Raw genomic sequence first — 15,760 nt, forward strand, 5'->3', positions numbered from 1 at the left:
CACATCAACCTTTTTGGCGAAAGAAATCCTCACACACCTTAATATACACAAGTATACATTTTTCGTCATTATTCTTTATAAGACAAAATAAAATAAGGGTTATTACCAACGTGTTTTGATCAAATAGACAAATACCATAAGCTTCTCATACAATTAGATAACACATTGGTTTTCTCGTAGAAATTAGAAATGGTTCTCACATTCAATTTCTTCTAAAAAGAAGGTATGAATATGATATTACCAAACTTCTTAGACCTTCATACCGAAGGTGAGACTTTTACTTCCCTCAAAACTTTTGCAGCATCTTCGGGGAATACCGGGTTTATGTAACACCCAGTTCCAATTTCAAACCCTGCCGCAACACTTAATTGAGGTACGATCTGCAAAAACCAATGGGAGTGAGATAACTGTGAAGCACTATCCCGAAGAGGAGAAGTCTGAACCATGAAATTGAACGGCGGATTGTTCAACTGCAAAGCCATCTTCCTAAGCATGAGTTTTAGGAGCCCTCCAAGGTCAACTGCCTGCAAAGTTGCGTATAGCTACTAAGCAAACAATAAATGTGTTTAAAGGAAAATATTTACATCATCAGATGCGCTGAATGTGCCATCTCTGAGTGTATGACAATACAAGTTTTCACATTACGGTAGCGCACACATATTAAACATACAAGCAAATGTTTTACCAATTATTTAGTACTGCAATATCAATATGCAGATTTCTAAGTGATACAAATTTAAACAATTCCAGCTAAAATAATACCCTTGAGCGCATCTCTAAAGTTCTAATTTCCTTTGGCCTCCTTCAGATCAATTCTTTTCAGGTTTGTTTTCTAGTCAAAGACAAAGTCCTAAACCCTTAAAATTTGAACGTCACGCTATCCCTATTATAGTCTCTACTACAATACCGGAAGCAACTCCCGGCCATTGATGTTTGATTCACAGAATATGTTCTTTTCTCAAAACTTGGCTGTTCTAACATAATACCCCTCCGTGTATACAGATGGCCATGGGGCCCATATTGTGTAAATAACTGTTGCAAACAAGAAACCCAGCTAACAGTTTATCCACATTGCAGGATGAAAGTAGCAGAATTTAAGTGATGATCACCCAAATTTACACTTAGATTTTCACTTTTACCAAAATTATACCTATGCTCTCTAATTAATATTTCAAAATAAAAAGGATGCTAACTCGGTTTAAGTACCTTGTCAGCGTCTAGTTCATGGAAATGAGGAGAGTGATCGAGAGGAATAACCCATATCTCAAATGGAAATGTAGCAGCAAACGGTACAATTGAAACAAAATGGGCTGAAACATCAACCAACAGATCCTTTGAAGATTTGAATTCACAAACGCTGCAGTTCCCAGTCTGATCAAAATACTCCTTCATGCTGTCAAGCCGGGCAGCAACTGCAGTTGGAACAATTGGAAGTGCCATTATCTGACTGTGAGAGTGGCTCATTGATGCCCCAGCTGAAGCACCATGGTTCTTAAACACCTTCAAACATAAACAACAAATCAGCTTAAATGGAAAACGGACTGAGATACACTTTCTCTTTTAAGTACACTAAATTCTTCTAAACTACGGGGAGAGAGATTCGATTGCTCTAACCAACTCGGCTAAACCCCTGCCTGCAAAAGCACATTTACTTAACTTAAAGGCTTATGCTTTTAGAAAGACCCAAATCTCCAAATGCAAACCAGGCAGTAAAGTCCATATAGAACTAGAATTCTACTGATTAATAAGAAATAAATTAAACCGGAAACCAACCTGGACGTATCTGATGACATCGTGGATCATAAGCTGCCGGATCCTCGTCGTGTACGTAACAAGAATCTCGCCGATCTGTCTCGCCGACAAATCGGAAAGCTGAACGGAGTGAACAGGGGTCTCAATCACCACGTCGTGGAACCCAAACCCACTTATCACGACCCGACCCGGACCCGAATCGGAGTTCTGGTGTAACGGGTCTTGAGCAGAGACGACGTCCATGTCTCTGCTGAGGGCGGGGTAGAGGTTCTGGATGACCCGGATTGTCCAGTCCGGATTGTCGGCCGGGAGCCGGAAGATCTCGGGAGCGCACTCGTGCTCGTGGCCGATGCAGAAGGGGCACTGTTGTTGTTGGTCGGAGTTGGGGTTGATGGGGGACTTGGATTTGAAGTCGGAAGGTCGCTTGGCTCTGGCGGGTGAGAATATCACCCACCGCTTCGTCACTGAGTCTTTCCTCAGTTGCGGGGTTCGAGCTGCTGAATCTGATGCCATTGCCTTCCCTTTGTGTCAGTTAGATGCCTCTTCCTTAATCAAGCTTTTCCCCTTGATGAAGATGATATTTCACTATGATGAACAAACAACGCGTTGATTCGGTCTCGTTGTTTTTCTAAACCGCAACCCACATTTCCTAAACCATCTCCCATTCGCTTTTTAAATTATAATTTATCTTAATACATCTCATTTACATTTTCCAATACACATTGGGTCAATTATGGCTGTTTGGTTTCGTTTTCTAAAGATTTTGGGATTTCTCCAATTGGGGATCATTTTTCTCTCTTGCTGTGTAGTTGCATAATACCTTGAATTTTTCAAATCCTTTTTTTTTGATGAATCCAGGTATTCCCATACGTAGGCGAGGACTAATCCCTCGAGCCGGATCAGACCCCATTTGAGAGGGCAAGCTCTTTCCATTCACAAGACTCGAACTCAAAACCTTGCTTAAGGAAACAAACTCCTTACCACTTTCAAATCCTTTTCAATCACATGGTAAGCAAAGTAATTGGAAATAAGATAATTGTATGAGTTCCTTCGTCTTTTGGTTGGTTTAAGAGCCCATTGGAACGATTGCAGTAATGTCATTTGGTGCTGAACATTAGGTTTTCTCATCCACCATGTTGGCTTCCTTAAGCTTCATCTACGAGTTACATAAAATAATTCAACAATTGTTACTATTTAAGATTGATGTTAGACTGCCTCGTGATAAATCATTTTTTTTAGAAAACTTTAACGAAAAACTTTTGGTACTATTCATTTTAACGAAAAATCACATTTTTAAACTAAAAAGTCAATCATAATACTATTCACTTTACACTTTATTTTGTTATTATTGTTAAAACTTAAAGTTTTCAAACAATTTTCATTAGTTTTTTTTTTTCTTAATGATTTTCTCTTTTAAAATTTCGTTAGACTTAAATAGTCATTTGGTATGTAAGTTATTTAATAAACCAAATTTAATTTTAACTTCATCAATGATGTAGGATCATCTTATAAAATGACCGGCCTTCTTGCAAACTCTCCCTCCACGTTGCATGACTGTTGGTCGTGGATCAAGGGTGCAACGGGCTCAGGATTGCAAGGTTCCAATACAAAGCTTAACTCGAATTTAAGTAAAAAACTGCGATCTCTGTTTCATATTGGGCACTATTCAATTTGACATCGTTATGGAGGACATAACTTAGCTTTATCATGCCACTATGTGTTGCAAGTTACAATCACTAGTTAAGGCTTAGTGAGTAACAACTAGTATTTTATTTAGCTTATTCAAGTTAGTTAAAAAGAGGTCGCACTTGGTGCGATGGCAAGTGTCTTCGCCCATGAGCGGTAGGTCTCGGGTTCGAGACTTGGGAGCAGCCTCTCCATAAATGGGGGTAAGGCTAGCCGACATTCACCTCTCCCAGACCCTGCGTAAAGCGGGAGCCTTGTGCACTGGGTACGACCTTTTATTCAAGTTAGTTAAAACAGCGTACTGTCTCTCTCTTTCAAAGTCGGCCCTGAGATTTTAGGGCCCTATGAAAAAGTGAATTAGAGGTCCTCAAATTGTGAATTTAACTTTCTTTTTTTTCCATTTTCAGTTTTGCTTTCTATAAATTCTAATAGCACAAACAAATATAACAAATCAACTGACAAAAAGATGATTTTTTTTTCTTAATTACTTAAAGGTCCAGCCACTTAGTACTAAAATCTAGTGGTATTTATCTTTCACTTATAAGTGAGAGGTCTTAGGTTCGATTCTCGCCAAAGACTAGTTTGAACTACATCATTGTTAGCTCATTGTGAGGTTAAGCTCACCCTGTTACACCTCACCCCTAATTTAATTTGTATTTACACTAAGGTTGAGGATATATTGCTTTTAAAATTGTTTTTGGGTCTTAATAGGTGTGCCCAGGGGGCCCACCTTGCTTTTGTGTCCCCGGTCTCTCTCTCCTCTTTGTTCTCCCCCGAGTCAACCTTCTCATTCTCTCCCTCTTCTTCTTCTCTCCCTTATCTTGCTCTCGGCTTTCTCTGCAACTTTCTTTTTCTCCCTGAGGACCAACCCACACACACATGTGCCCATACCCCATCAACGACGACAACATCACCATCACTACCGCGTTAGCTATCTCTCTTTCCCTCTCTCAGTTCGTCTTTGTGGAGCACAGAGGAACTTCGACGAGTCCGTCGTATTGCCGACGACTGGTAAGCCTCAGTAACACTCCAAAAACTCTTCCTTATGTCCTTGTAGTTCGTTCTTTGACCATGTTTATGTGTGGTGGACGTAGAGGCATTGCAGAAACTCCTTGAGAAGGCTTTCCTAGATTTTAGCGAGAAACTCGTCACTTTCGAGCCAATTTTCTGCCAAACCACGATGAGTTGGTCGATGTACAAGGTATCAATCTCTTCATCTCCCTGAGTACTACAACTTTCCTTTTTGAATCACCCAATTTCGTTAAGTATTGAAGAAGTTATATCCATTTGAATCTTACTCAATTTCTAGCGACCTCCGAGGCTTTCGAAGCATTTTTTGACCAAACCACGGCTAGTTAGATGTCGTGTGAGGTACCATTCTCTTCTTCTCATCAAGAGCTATGATTTCTATTTTTGAATCACTCGATTTCGTTAAGTATTGACAAAGTTATGAACGTTTAAAATTTGTCTAAGATTCTGGCCAAAATCCGGCATTTTCCTTCAATTGGGTCCGGCGACCCATGTTCTGAACTCAAGCCGAGCTTTCAAGCCCAGATCCTTTTGAACCAGGCCCTTTGGGCCGTGCCAAACCTAGGGCCTTAAGCCCGTTATCCTTTTAAACCCAACCAAAATCCTTTAATCTATTTATATTTATTTATTTAGTTTTATAAAAACCCATGTTTTGAACTCAAGCCGAGCCTTTAAGCCCAAGCCCCTTTTGTGCAGCCTAGGGCCTTCGGCCCATTGACCCAAAACCCATCAGATATGACATTTGGGCCTTGGAACCCTTTTATTTATTTATGTATTTTATTTGTTTGAAACTAAACTCAACCCACCTAAAGGTCTAAGCCTAAACCCTTTAACCTTTCAAACCCTAAACCCTAACCTGCCCAAACCCTTTATGAGAAATATTCCATTAGGGAATATTCTTTGTGTTGACTTTTACGAAATTTATTATGGACCCTCGTAGGGTAATTCGACGTCCTGAATCCGTTTCCGACATCCGTTTTCCTAATTTCAATTGTTATAATAGAGTTTTATTAATTTGATCATTTATGTGCTTAGGGGTAATTATTTGTGATGATTCCGTGTTCGTTAGTTTGCGTGGCTCTTTGGCGGCTAAATATTTGTAAGTGGACCCCTTCTAAAAATGCATGTTTTAATAGTAGAAATGCATACATGGAAAAACATGATTTAACAATTATGTTATATGAAACACTTTGAGATAACATGCTTACTGAGACTATTTTGAATTATTATTATTGTTCCTATAACTCATGTTCTTATAGAATATCTGATGGATGACGATATGATATTTAGAACATGTTTCGAACACCTCTTTATAGTATAGATGATGGATGACTTTATATTATGAAGTTGTATTTCAATATATATATGTTCAATGGTTTTGTACTTACCTAGTGGTCCCTATTCCACTACGGGACGAAGGGATAGATTCTGTTCCGTCCCGGGCGACGGTTAAGGTGTTGGCATAGGGCCTGAAATGTTTTTCCTCTGGCTATTAGCATAGGGACGGAGAGCCGGCATAAGGCATGAAGTGTATTTTCCTCTGACTGTCTGCTTAGAGACGGGGAGTCGGCATAGGGCTTGAGGGTTATTTGACATTCACTACTGATTATTATATATACAAGTTATGGTTTGAGACATTGCACGGCATGCTAGGTTTCGTAAAACCTATGTTTATCATGATATATATGTGTTTTCATAAAACCTGAGGGTTAGTACGTTGATAATTGTTTTAGTATATATATATCAACTTGGTATACTCAAGTTTGTTTTGCACCCTCTTCAGGACTTAAAATCGAGGCATACAATCTCGGTGTCCAGGCACTTCCGCCAGCATCTTTGAGTCCTCTCGGTGTTGGACCCACTCATTTGTTCATTCAATTTTTATATTAATTCTTTTAGTGTTCTAGATTAGATGTGTGCTCTAAACACGTTCCTTAAATTCATATTCCTTATTCTTTTACATTTATAAGTTTTATCTATCCCTTGTTTTCAGCATTTGCACTCAATAAATGGTTTTCGTCATCCTCGGATGTCGGCCAGCACGTGCCTATCCTGGTATTCGGGGAATATCGGGATTGGGGCGTGTCACACCCCCTTCCCCTTAGCTTAAATAATATTGTTGGTTCAAAAAAAAAAAACTTAAAGGTCCAGGGTTAGAATTTTTATTTTAGTTTTGAGGAATTTTTATATTATTTTTATGGAAATTTATGCATTTAATAATAATAAAGTAAAAAATGATGGAGGCAAAGCCTCGAATCCATTCTCAAACGGATACAGAGAAACATAAGTACCACTTGTGCTAACAGTTGATTTTATATATTTTTTTTACACATATTGGTATATATACGTATATTCATGTAAAATTGAAAAATTGGGGGCCCATCCGATTTGGAGGCCTTGTGCGGTGGCACCACTTGCACACCCACAGGGTCGGCCCTGCTCTCTTAAACATCTAAGTTCAAATCCTTCATATGTTATTTAGATAAATTTAGTGTATACTATCTTATCATGTATTGAAAAAAAAAACAATTGGATAAATTGTAATTTTTGGTACAACTATAGAAAGTGTTTGAGAAGAAACCATGTCAATATTGAGAACATTTGACCAAGAGATTTTTATGCTCTTGATGGTGATGGCTTGATAATCACCTTTAACATTTAGCTCTACTTTATACCAGTGTATTTGTGCTACCTCCAGTCAAACCAACTAATTTTACATTTGGGACTTTTTTATTGAAATTATTTACTAGGGAATTTGGGGAAGGCAGGGAAATTACTTCTCAATCCTACAACTCATATCATATGTGTGAGGTTGGCAAAAAAATAAAATAAAGGAATATCACCAATCAAATATGATTTATGAAATAAATAAATAAAAAGTAGGTCAAGCAATGCAAGGAATATTGTGTAAACTCACAAACACTCATGTAATTGTACAGTCTTGCTTTCCTCTCATTTTGATGACCAAATGTGTATTAGCCATAAAATTATATTAGTTTAGATTCAAAGATTTAAAAATTTGACAACTTAATAAAGCAAAACTAACTTAAAATCCATGATTAGAAAACTAGTTTCTTGTTTTGATTTATTAAATTGTCAAATATTTTATATTTTTGATCTAAACTAATTTATTTTTACGGTAAATATACATTCGGTCTTCACACATTTTCAAAATAAAAACTTTAGAAGAACACGACTTTGTAATTGTAATTTTGGAATTTGATCAGGTCAAACTGTGTCTAACTCACAAATACTCATATTTTCTTATAATAATAATAATAACATATAATTTGGAAAAAGGAAAAGAAAATAATTTTAAAAATGAGCTTTTGGTTATTACAAGGCCACATTTTCATGTTCCATGTCCTTGTCATTCCCATATAAAATATAAAACCGCACAAGAAGCTTATTCGGACACCATTTCACACCTTCACTCATTTTTAGACACATCAGTTTTGAAATTTAGTTTTGGAACGCCACCCTTTTTTACATATTAGGGCATCCACGATGCTCTACTACCTTTTATTTTCTAGAGATCGAGAGAAAAAAATGAACACAATTATAACCGAAATTCTACTGTAACAGTGTACCGTGATTCACATTTAGGTTTAAGTTGCTCCACTCAACTAGAAGTCTAGAACGCACTACCACCATCAACAAAATATGTTATTTAATTTTCTGAGGGAAAAAACATAAATGAAATGAAATTTTAAATAATTATAATTTGTTAAGAGAAAAAGAAGAAAGAAAAGTACTTAAGGCAAGGCAGGGTGAGGGCTTCAGCTCTATTTATAGCCCTCAAAGCATCCAAATCTCTCATTACCAAAAAAAACAAAAATCTTTTTGAGCTTGTTTCTGATAAGAGAAGGGAGAAGAAGGGAAAATGTGTGTGCCTCTGTCGCTTTGTTTTCACTGAACAACACCACGACGACGATGACGACGACGACGACGATCTGCTCCCTAAACCGATCATCGCCCTTCTGAATCCGTTTCGGCCTCTCATCCTCCTCCTGCTTTCTCCGTTTTCTGGAGCCGATCGGTGAGCAATCTTCATTTTTTGCGTGCTTTTTATTTTGCCTTTTCATTTCTTCAACTGTTTCGATGATCGCTTTGTATTCAAAGTTTCCTGCTTTGCTTCGATGATCGGAGTGCTGATTGCTCACAAATCGATCTGATTCGGATGTTTATTCGTTTTGTTCATTTGATTCATTCGTTGAATGTGTAGCTGAATATGTATTTTTGGTCAGAGTCATCGTTGTCGGAATGCTGAGTTTGGTGAAGTTTCGTGCTTTAGGTTGAAGCTAATGACTGGTTAGGAATTGACCAAAGAAAAATGACCGATTAGGATAAAGAAACAAAAGATATCACAGAACTGGAAAATCGGAACGGATTCATTTTATTAACATTATTTGGGCATTTGCCTTTCGTTTGTTGCTTGGCTTTTGGAACTTAGATCTTTCAAGCGATATAAACATGCCCATTAATAGTATATTTGCTGTTTCAGTACCCTACTTTTCCTCTATAGGAACCAACTGAGGCAAGCTTCACAGGATTTTTTTTCTTATTGTGTTTGTTTTGATTTTCCTGATCGATCAATGTTGTTGCGATCTTCTTCTTGTTCTTATTATATTATTGTATGATACAGCAAAATTATATGGTCTGGATGTGCCTGCAATGGGGTTTAAAATTCCATTCATGGTATTGTTTCAGTTTTATGCTTGTAACAATAAATTGTGTTTTGTTTAAGAATTTTAGTGATTTCTTTCCTGTTGTTTATGTTCCAGAGTATCCTGAAGGGATTATTGGGTGGAATGTGATTTGCATGGGCTGAGGATGCCAGAGTTGCGAAGCGGAGTGCGCAGATCAAAACGGCTTGATGATCTTCAGCCTTCCTCACAACCACCAATTGGTCAGGCCGAAAATTGTGTACTACCTGCCCAGAATAAACCTCGGAGAAGAGCAGGTGGTGGTAGGGGAAGAGGTGGTAATGCTGTAGCAAAAGGTCCTTCACCGGCAATACCCACTAGGCAGACTGCAGCTGGTAGAGGTCGGGGCGTTAGGTTGATAGATTTAGACCCTGAACCTTGCGAGGTCCGTCCTGAAGCTGCTGCTTTAGGAGCTGCTGAACCCATTTACAATCGTGCGGACGTTGTAGCAGATAAAGATATTGCGATGGAGGGTGGTGGAAGTGCGGACAAAATAGTGGGAGGTGAAGAAGAAGCAGGCGGGACTCCTGTTCCTGATAGGGTATATAGCCTGTACTTAATACTTTTGATTGGGTCTGTTTTTGTCTCTTTAGAGTTATAAACACACTTTATTAATTCCATTGATGTGGGACTACTAATTGTAGAACCAGCTTTTATGACTAAATACTCTGGTGATTATACTCTATTTGGCTGATTATCAGCGTTACAAAAAAACAGTTCTATGTTTCCAAATCTAATTGTTCCAGTGACGTGGATGGCCAAATAAGAATATAACCGTTCTCCTTGAAAGGAATGGTACCTTTAATAAATGTCTTGTTGCGTATACAGAAATTAAGAGTTTCCGTTGCTTGCTGCAGGTACAAGTTGGTAACTCTCCTGTGTACAAGGTAGAAAGGAAGTTGGGTAAGGGTGGTTTTGGGCAAGTTTATGTTGGCAGAAGGGTTAGTGGTGGCACTGATAGGACAGGACCTGACGCTATTGAGGTACCTAATCTGATTAATTGAACTTCTATTTTCTTTTTGGTTACAACTTTTATTTTCAGAATCACAAATATATGATATTTTTTTATTCTTTTTACAGGTTGCTTTGAAGTTTGAACACCGAAATAGTAAAGGTTGCAATTACGGCCCTCCTTATGAGTGGCAAGTTTACAAGTGAGTTTTGTATTCCTCGTTTTTTTTCCCTAGTATTTTACTACAAGATTACATATAACTATCTTTAAGTTTATCTGCATTACTCTTGAAATGTTTCGAATATTTCTTCTGATTCTTGTGGTTATTTTCATCTCTTAATAGTAATCTAAATGGATGTTATGGAATTCCTTGGGTTCATTACAAGGGTCGCCAGGGAGACTTTTACATTCTGGTAAGATTTGATTTGGAGTTCCTTACTATCTGATTGGAGTCCGTACTCATTTACATTGTCTGATGGGTCTATTATATTTCAGGTCATGGACATTCTTGGACCCAGTCTTTGGGATGTTTGGAATTCTCTTGGGCAATCGTAGGATACTCTCTCTCTCTCTCTCTCTCTCTCTCTCTCTCTCTCTCTCTCTCTCTCTCTCACTCTCTCACTCTCTCACTCTCTCTCACATGCACACAATCGACACCCTGCAAAACCTATATGAATATATGCCCCAACGTCTCTTGTGTGCATCAAAGTTTATGCAGCCCTATAATTCATTATTATGTCTGCAACAGGATGTCTCCAAATATGGTGGCATGCATTGCCGTAGAGGCAATATCAATTCTTGAAAAGCTTCACTTAAAAGGGTAAGGTTTATTGGAAACTTTAACTTATAATCTTACGTGTATGCAACTTTTCAACCCTCCCCAGGCTTTGCTACCAGTTCTTATCATGGATTTTTCATTTCAAACCAGGTTTGTGCATGGCGATGTAAAACCAGAGAATTTTTTGCTTGGTCAACCTGCTACACCTGATGAGAAGAAGCTATATCTTATTGATCTTGGATTGGGTATGCCGCTCTTGTGCTTCCTTATCTCAACTTCACGCAAACTATTTGTGTACTTTGCATGGTCATATATGATGTGTTTCCTATTTATTGTAAGTCCTATTTCCAAATTTAGTGTTTAATACGTATGTTATATAAATATTCTAATTTTGTTTTCAGCGTCTAAATGGAAGGAAGCATCTGGTCAACATGTTGAATATGATCAGAGGCCTGACATATTCAGGTTTGTAATGTTAGAACAATGGTCTTACATGTGCTCAGTCATCTTCCGGATGGCCTTTAAATATTGAAATTTCTACTTTTGGCAGAGGAACAATAAGGTATGCAAGTGTACATGCACATTTAGGTCGGACTGGAAGTCGAAGGGATGATCTTGAGTCATTGGCATACACATTAATATTTCTCATAAAAGGAAGGTTACCCTGGCAGGGTTATCAGGTGAGTCATTGGCATACACATTAATATTTAAATGCGTTTTGCTCTCTGTATTCTGGTCTCATATAAAGCTGACAACCTATATTCTTGTTTTTTCTTGAAATTACAGGGGGATAACAAGAGTTTTCTTGTTTGTAAGAAAAAGATGGCCACCTCTCCAGAGTTGATGTGCTGCTTCTGCCCTCCCCCATTCAAACAGTTTCTTGAAGCTATTACAATTATGAAGTTTGATGAAGAACCAAATTATGCAAAGTTGATATCCTTCTTTGAAAGCTTGATCGAGCCATGCCTGCCACTAAGACCAATTAGAATTGATGGAGCTCTTAAGGTGCTTTTGGTTACTTTTCCAACTTTGTACTTTAATCTTTTTTTGGATATTCTTCGAACTTTCTATTTATTCAACGTTCTGCATAAATAGGTAGGACAAAAACGGGGAAGAATGTCTATTAATTTGGAAGAAGATGAACAGCCAAAGAAGAAAGTTCGACTGGGTAGTCCTGCTACCCAGTGGATTTCAGTGTACAATGCGCGTCGTCCAATGAAGCAAAGGTGAATTATACATTTGTTCAGTCTGATTTCCCCTAATATGTGATTGTGCAGTGGAATTCTCCTACATTATTTTTTTTATAATTCTCATTTTCATATGAACATGCATTATTTCCATATTGTAACATTGATAAATGGTACCAGCAGCAGTTGAAGTATTTTTAATGTTTGATTTTCGTTGAGAAGGTTGTTATACAGTTTATCAGTCCCAAAAGGGGTATGAATTTTGGATTAGTTTTCATTATCTTGACTGCTAGTTGTGCATAAGCAAATTAGCTAACTAATGGAGACTGGCAGTGATATTCTTTTTTTGTTTCCCTGGCTCAAGTGGTGGTGGTCTGTTACTAGAAATATCTTAAATATCAGTTTAACTGACCTTTTTCTGAAATTTGATCTAAATTATAATGCTGCCTACCTAATTGGAAAACATTATTGCTCTTAAATAAATTATTCTTTATTGGTTTCTAGTTATGGTTTAAATTTTAATCATGTATAAAGTGAATATAAAATACGAGATTTCAATTAATGAAAGCATGCGTAAATTACTATTTTCATCTTTTACCAAATGTTGATATCCTCTCATACTTGTTTATTTATTTGGTATCTTTTGTTTCTGTTTGTCATGGTTCTTAAAAACCGGTTTCCTATGTCTTCTGACCTGTATGACTTTAATCAATTTTGTGGATAAGCTGCACTTGGTTTTGGTTAGAGGGAAACAGTAGCTTTTATGCCCTTGTATACTGTCACAATTTGTATCAGGTCCCTGTATTTTAGGTTTCAACAAAGACAAATACGGGGAAAAATGGAAAAAGATAAGATACGTGTATGTTGAGTGTAGTTCCATAAAATGTAAATGATACATGGACTTCTCTTAAACTACATTAAATTGTTTTGATTTTGGTTTCTTGAGATGCATGATAATGATGATTCTGATGTGTCTGTATATAAGAATTACTTAGTTGTCTACATTGCAATTGTTGTGTACATTGTAATTGTTTTCTTGCATGGTATTTTTCACTCTTTGTAAGGAAACCAAGAGGCATGGCTTGGACTTGAACCTAGGATGGCCTGGGCTTGAACCTAGAATGAAGTGGTGTGTCACCAGGGAGGTGCCCCACATAAAATTTTCTTGCATAATATTAAGTAAGCCTCTTACTGGACATGTAGGTATCACTACAATGTGGCGGACTCAAGGCTGCATCAGCATGTCGATAAGGGTAATGAAGATGGCTTGTATATCAGCTCTGTAGCGTCTTCATCAAGTCTATGGGCTCTAATCATGGATGCAGGGACAAGTTTCACTGCCCAGGTTTATGAGCTGTCAACTGTCTTCCTGCATAAGGTTAGCATATGAAATAAGTATATTCGATCATCTTGTATTAGTAATGTATGCACATCTTGAAGTATTTCTTATCTTTGTTATTTTGTTTGGTTCTGGACAGGATTGGATCATGGAACAGTGGGAAAACAACTTCTATATTAGTTCAATAGCTGGTGCGGCTAATGGGAGTTCCTTGGTTGTTATGTCCAAAGGTTTGCATTTATTTCTACCATTGAAATTAATATTTAAATGATTATGAGATTGATTTTTTTATTAATATTTAAATTATTATGAGTTTGATTTTTTGTATGGAAATGTGTTGTGTGCTTCTATTATACACGTTTGTGGCACTGGTTAATCGTGAAATATGTGATGTTTCTTATTTTTTCCAAATCCCTAATCTCTTGTTTCTCTGATGTTTTCCTCTACTGGTTTTTGGATCCATTGTGGTTTGTGGATCGGAATGCCTTGATTAGTCAAAGGTTCTATATCTCTAGAATTGCCATTGGATCCATTATTGTAATGTCTGAACCTTAGTTTTAAATTGTTTGAAAGAAAACACATTGAATGAAACATAGAATAAGTGCTGTACTTGATTTTAATGAACATTGATATGCGTTTTGAAATCCTCATCCTCCTGGTTGGGGCAAGCTGGCTACCTACCTACACGTGACAAGTTATATTTATGTTCATCCCCACCTTTATAGTTGTTTATAACCTGCTTATTTCGGCAATGCAAGTGTCTTATGAGAACCCGTGAACAGAGTTGCATCTGAAGCTCGATGATTTTTTTTTTTTTTTTTTTTTGCTATAGAACTTCAAAAAAAAAAAAAAAAAACATTAGGAGTCTTTTGCATCCGTGGCCCAATACTGGTGTTGAAAATTTCAATATTAATCTTTTTAAATTTAAGTTGGCATAGTAATGAGCACATGGGAATGTATGTTTTTGCGTGTCACGCTTGTGTATGGATTTTGATCATCTGCATGTTATGCTGGTAAATGAAACATTCAAATGGGAGACCGTTATATTTTTATGTAATACGGACCATGTCCTAAGCACTGATTTATGCTGTATGGTGTTGTATATAGGTACTCCATACACCCAGCAGTCGTACAAGGTAAGCGAATCTTTTCCCTTCAAGTGGATAAATAAGAAGTGGAAAGAAGGTTTCCATGTAACATCCATGACAACCGCTGGCAATCGCTGGGGTGTTGTTATGTCCAGGAATGCTGGATTTTCGGACCAGGTATATTATTACTCAGAGTCAACTCTGTAGAATTCTTGAATTTCTAAATTATGTTCTTTCTTTTTTTGATGATTGCTCATTTGCCCCCTTTTGCATTTGATTTGAAAATACAAGGTTGTGGAGCTTGATTTTGTATACCCAAGTGAAGGCATCCACAGGCGATGGGAAGGTGGCTACAGAATAACATCCATGGCTGCCACCGCTGATCAAGCAGCCTTCATTTTGAGCATACCAAAACGCAAGTTGATGGATGAAACCCAAGAAACTCTGCGTACCTCCGCCTTCCCAAGCAGCCATGTAAAGGTAAGAAACTGTGTGTCTCGTGTTAGTTTTCTGTTATTCTTTATAATCTGGGGCTCAAATGTCTCGGCTTAGCACACCAGAGATGAGAGGTATTACTATTGAGGCATATACATGACAATTTTCACCGACGCTGGATTCTGCTTAACTTGGGATGTTTGTTTGGTTTGTTTATGCAGGAAAAATGGTCAAAAAATCTCTATATTGCATCGATTTGTTACGGACGGACCGTTTGCTAATTTGTTGAGTGTATATGTGGTTTATACCTGAAAAATGCAAGTGAAGCTTTTGAGAGCTTTTTACAAGTTGGTCTTTGAGTAGTTGGATAATCCTTCCATTCCCTGCAAGTAGGAGCGAAATGATGGAATTGTATTTGGAAAACATGTGGCCGCAACCAACAAGCATGATGTTATGTTTGTATTGCTTAATCTGTTTTGTGTTGGATTCAAACTCGAAAGGTGGTAAATAGAAACATAACAAACTTGTTTAGGACTTGCCTGCAAACCAATTTATGGATACAATCTGGATTGGCAATTCCTATGAATTTTAAGTACCTGATAGTTTTTAATTAATCTTAAGAAATGAGGTTAAGTAATCAGATTTCATGTTCCAAATTTAATCATTCAAGTTCACCCCAAACTAATAGGTAGACCCAGCATATACTGATATGATAACTTGGTACAAGCAATTTAGTATTGTTGCTTAAATTGATTTACAGTCTGATTCCAAAAGATTTTAATAAACAATTTAAACCGGAATTCAATTC

The 15,760-nt window shown here is 37.3% G+C and overlaps 2 protein-coding genes across 2 annotated transcripts; one reads left to right on the top strand and one right to left on the bottom strand.

Annotated features, from left to right (window-relative positions):
• Window positions 1-44: 44 nt before the first annotated feature.
• LOC126593097 (ADP-glucose phosphorylase) lies at window positions 45-2,527 on the bottom strand. The gene is made up of 3 exons (XM_050258980.1): window positions 1,774-2,527; window positions 1,207-1,500; window positions 45-524 (listed from the first exon to the last, which is right to left on the bottom strand). Exons 1-3 carry the CDS (start codon window positions 2,263-2,265, stop codon window positions 258-260), a joined length of 1,053 nt encoding a protein of 350 aa, XP_050114937.1. The 5' UTR covers window positions 2,266-2,527; the 3' UTR covers window positions 45-257.
• Window positions 2,528-8,267: 5,740 nt separating this feature from the next.
• LOC126593095 (casein kinase 1-like protein HD16) lies at window positions 8,268-15,483 on the top strand. Its single transcript, XM_050258976.1, has 17 exons — window positions 8,268-8,506; window positions 9,252-9,714; window positions 10,031-10,156; window positions 10,254-10,327; window positions 10,469-10,538; window positions 10,621-10,676; window positions 10,874-10,945; window positions 11,054-11,148; window positions 11,305-11,368; window positions 11,454-11,583; window positions 11,690-11,908; window positions 11,999-12,129; window positions 13,294-13,468; window positions 13,569-13,659; window positions 14,537-14,694; window positions 14,809-14,997; window positions 15,174-15,483. Exons 2-17 carry the CDS (start codon window positions 9,301-9,303, stop codon window positions 15,231-15,233), a joined length of 2,124 nt encoding a protein of 707 aa, XP_050114933.1. The 5' UTR covers window positions 8,268-8,506; window positions 9,252-9,300; the 3' UTR covers window positions 15,234-15,483.
• Window positions 15,484-15,760: the final 277 nt, after the last annotated feature.

This window comes from Malus sylvestris, chromosome 12 (genome assembly GCF_916048215.2).
Source record: "Malus sylvestris chromosome 12, drMalSylv7.2, whole genome shotgun sequence".
NCBI classification, from domain to species: domain Eukaryota; kingdom Viridiplantae; phylum Streptophyta; class Magnoliopsida; order Rosales; family Rosaceae; genus Malus; species Malus sylvestris.

Excerpts from the sequence above, each read along its gene's own strand:
- LOC126593097 (XM_050258980.1), bottom strand. The coding sequence starts at position 2,265 with ATGGCATCAGATTCAGCAGCTCGAACCCCGCAACTGAGGAAAGACTCA. Across the intron at positions 1,501-1,773 it reads ATGTCATCAGATACGTCCAG|GTGTTTAAGAACCATGGTGC; the intron begins GTTGGTTTCCGG and ends TTATGTTTGAAG. Across the intron at positions 525-1,206 it reads ATGAACTAGACGCTGACAAG|GCAGTTGACCTTGGAGGGCT; the intron begins GTACTTAAACCG and ends GCAACTTTGCAG.
- LOC126593095 (XM_050258976.1), top strand. The coding sequence starts at position 9,301 with ATGCCAGAGTTGCGAAGCGGAGTGCGCAGATCAAAACGGCTTGATGAT. Across the intron at positions 10,677-10,873 it reads TGGAATTCTCTTGGGCAATC|GATGTCTCCAAATATGGTGG; the intron begins GTAGGATACTCT and ends TGTCTGCAACAG. Across the intron at positions 14,998-15,173 it reads TCCCAAGCAGCCATGTAAAG|GAAAAATGGTCAAAAAATCT; the intron begins GTAAGAAACTGT and ends TTGTTTATGCAG.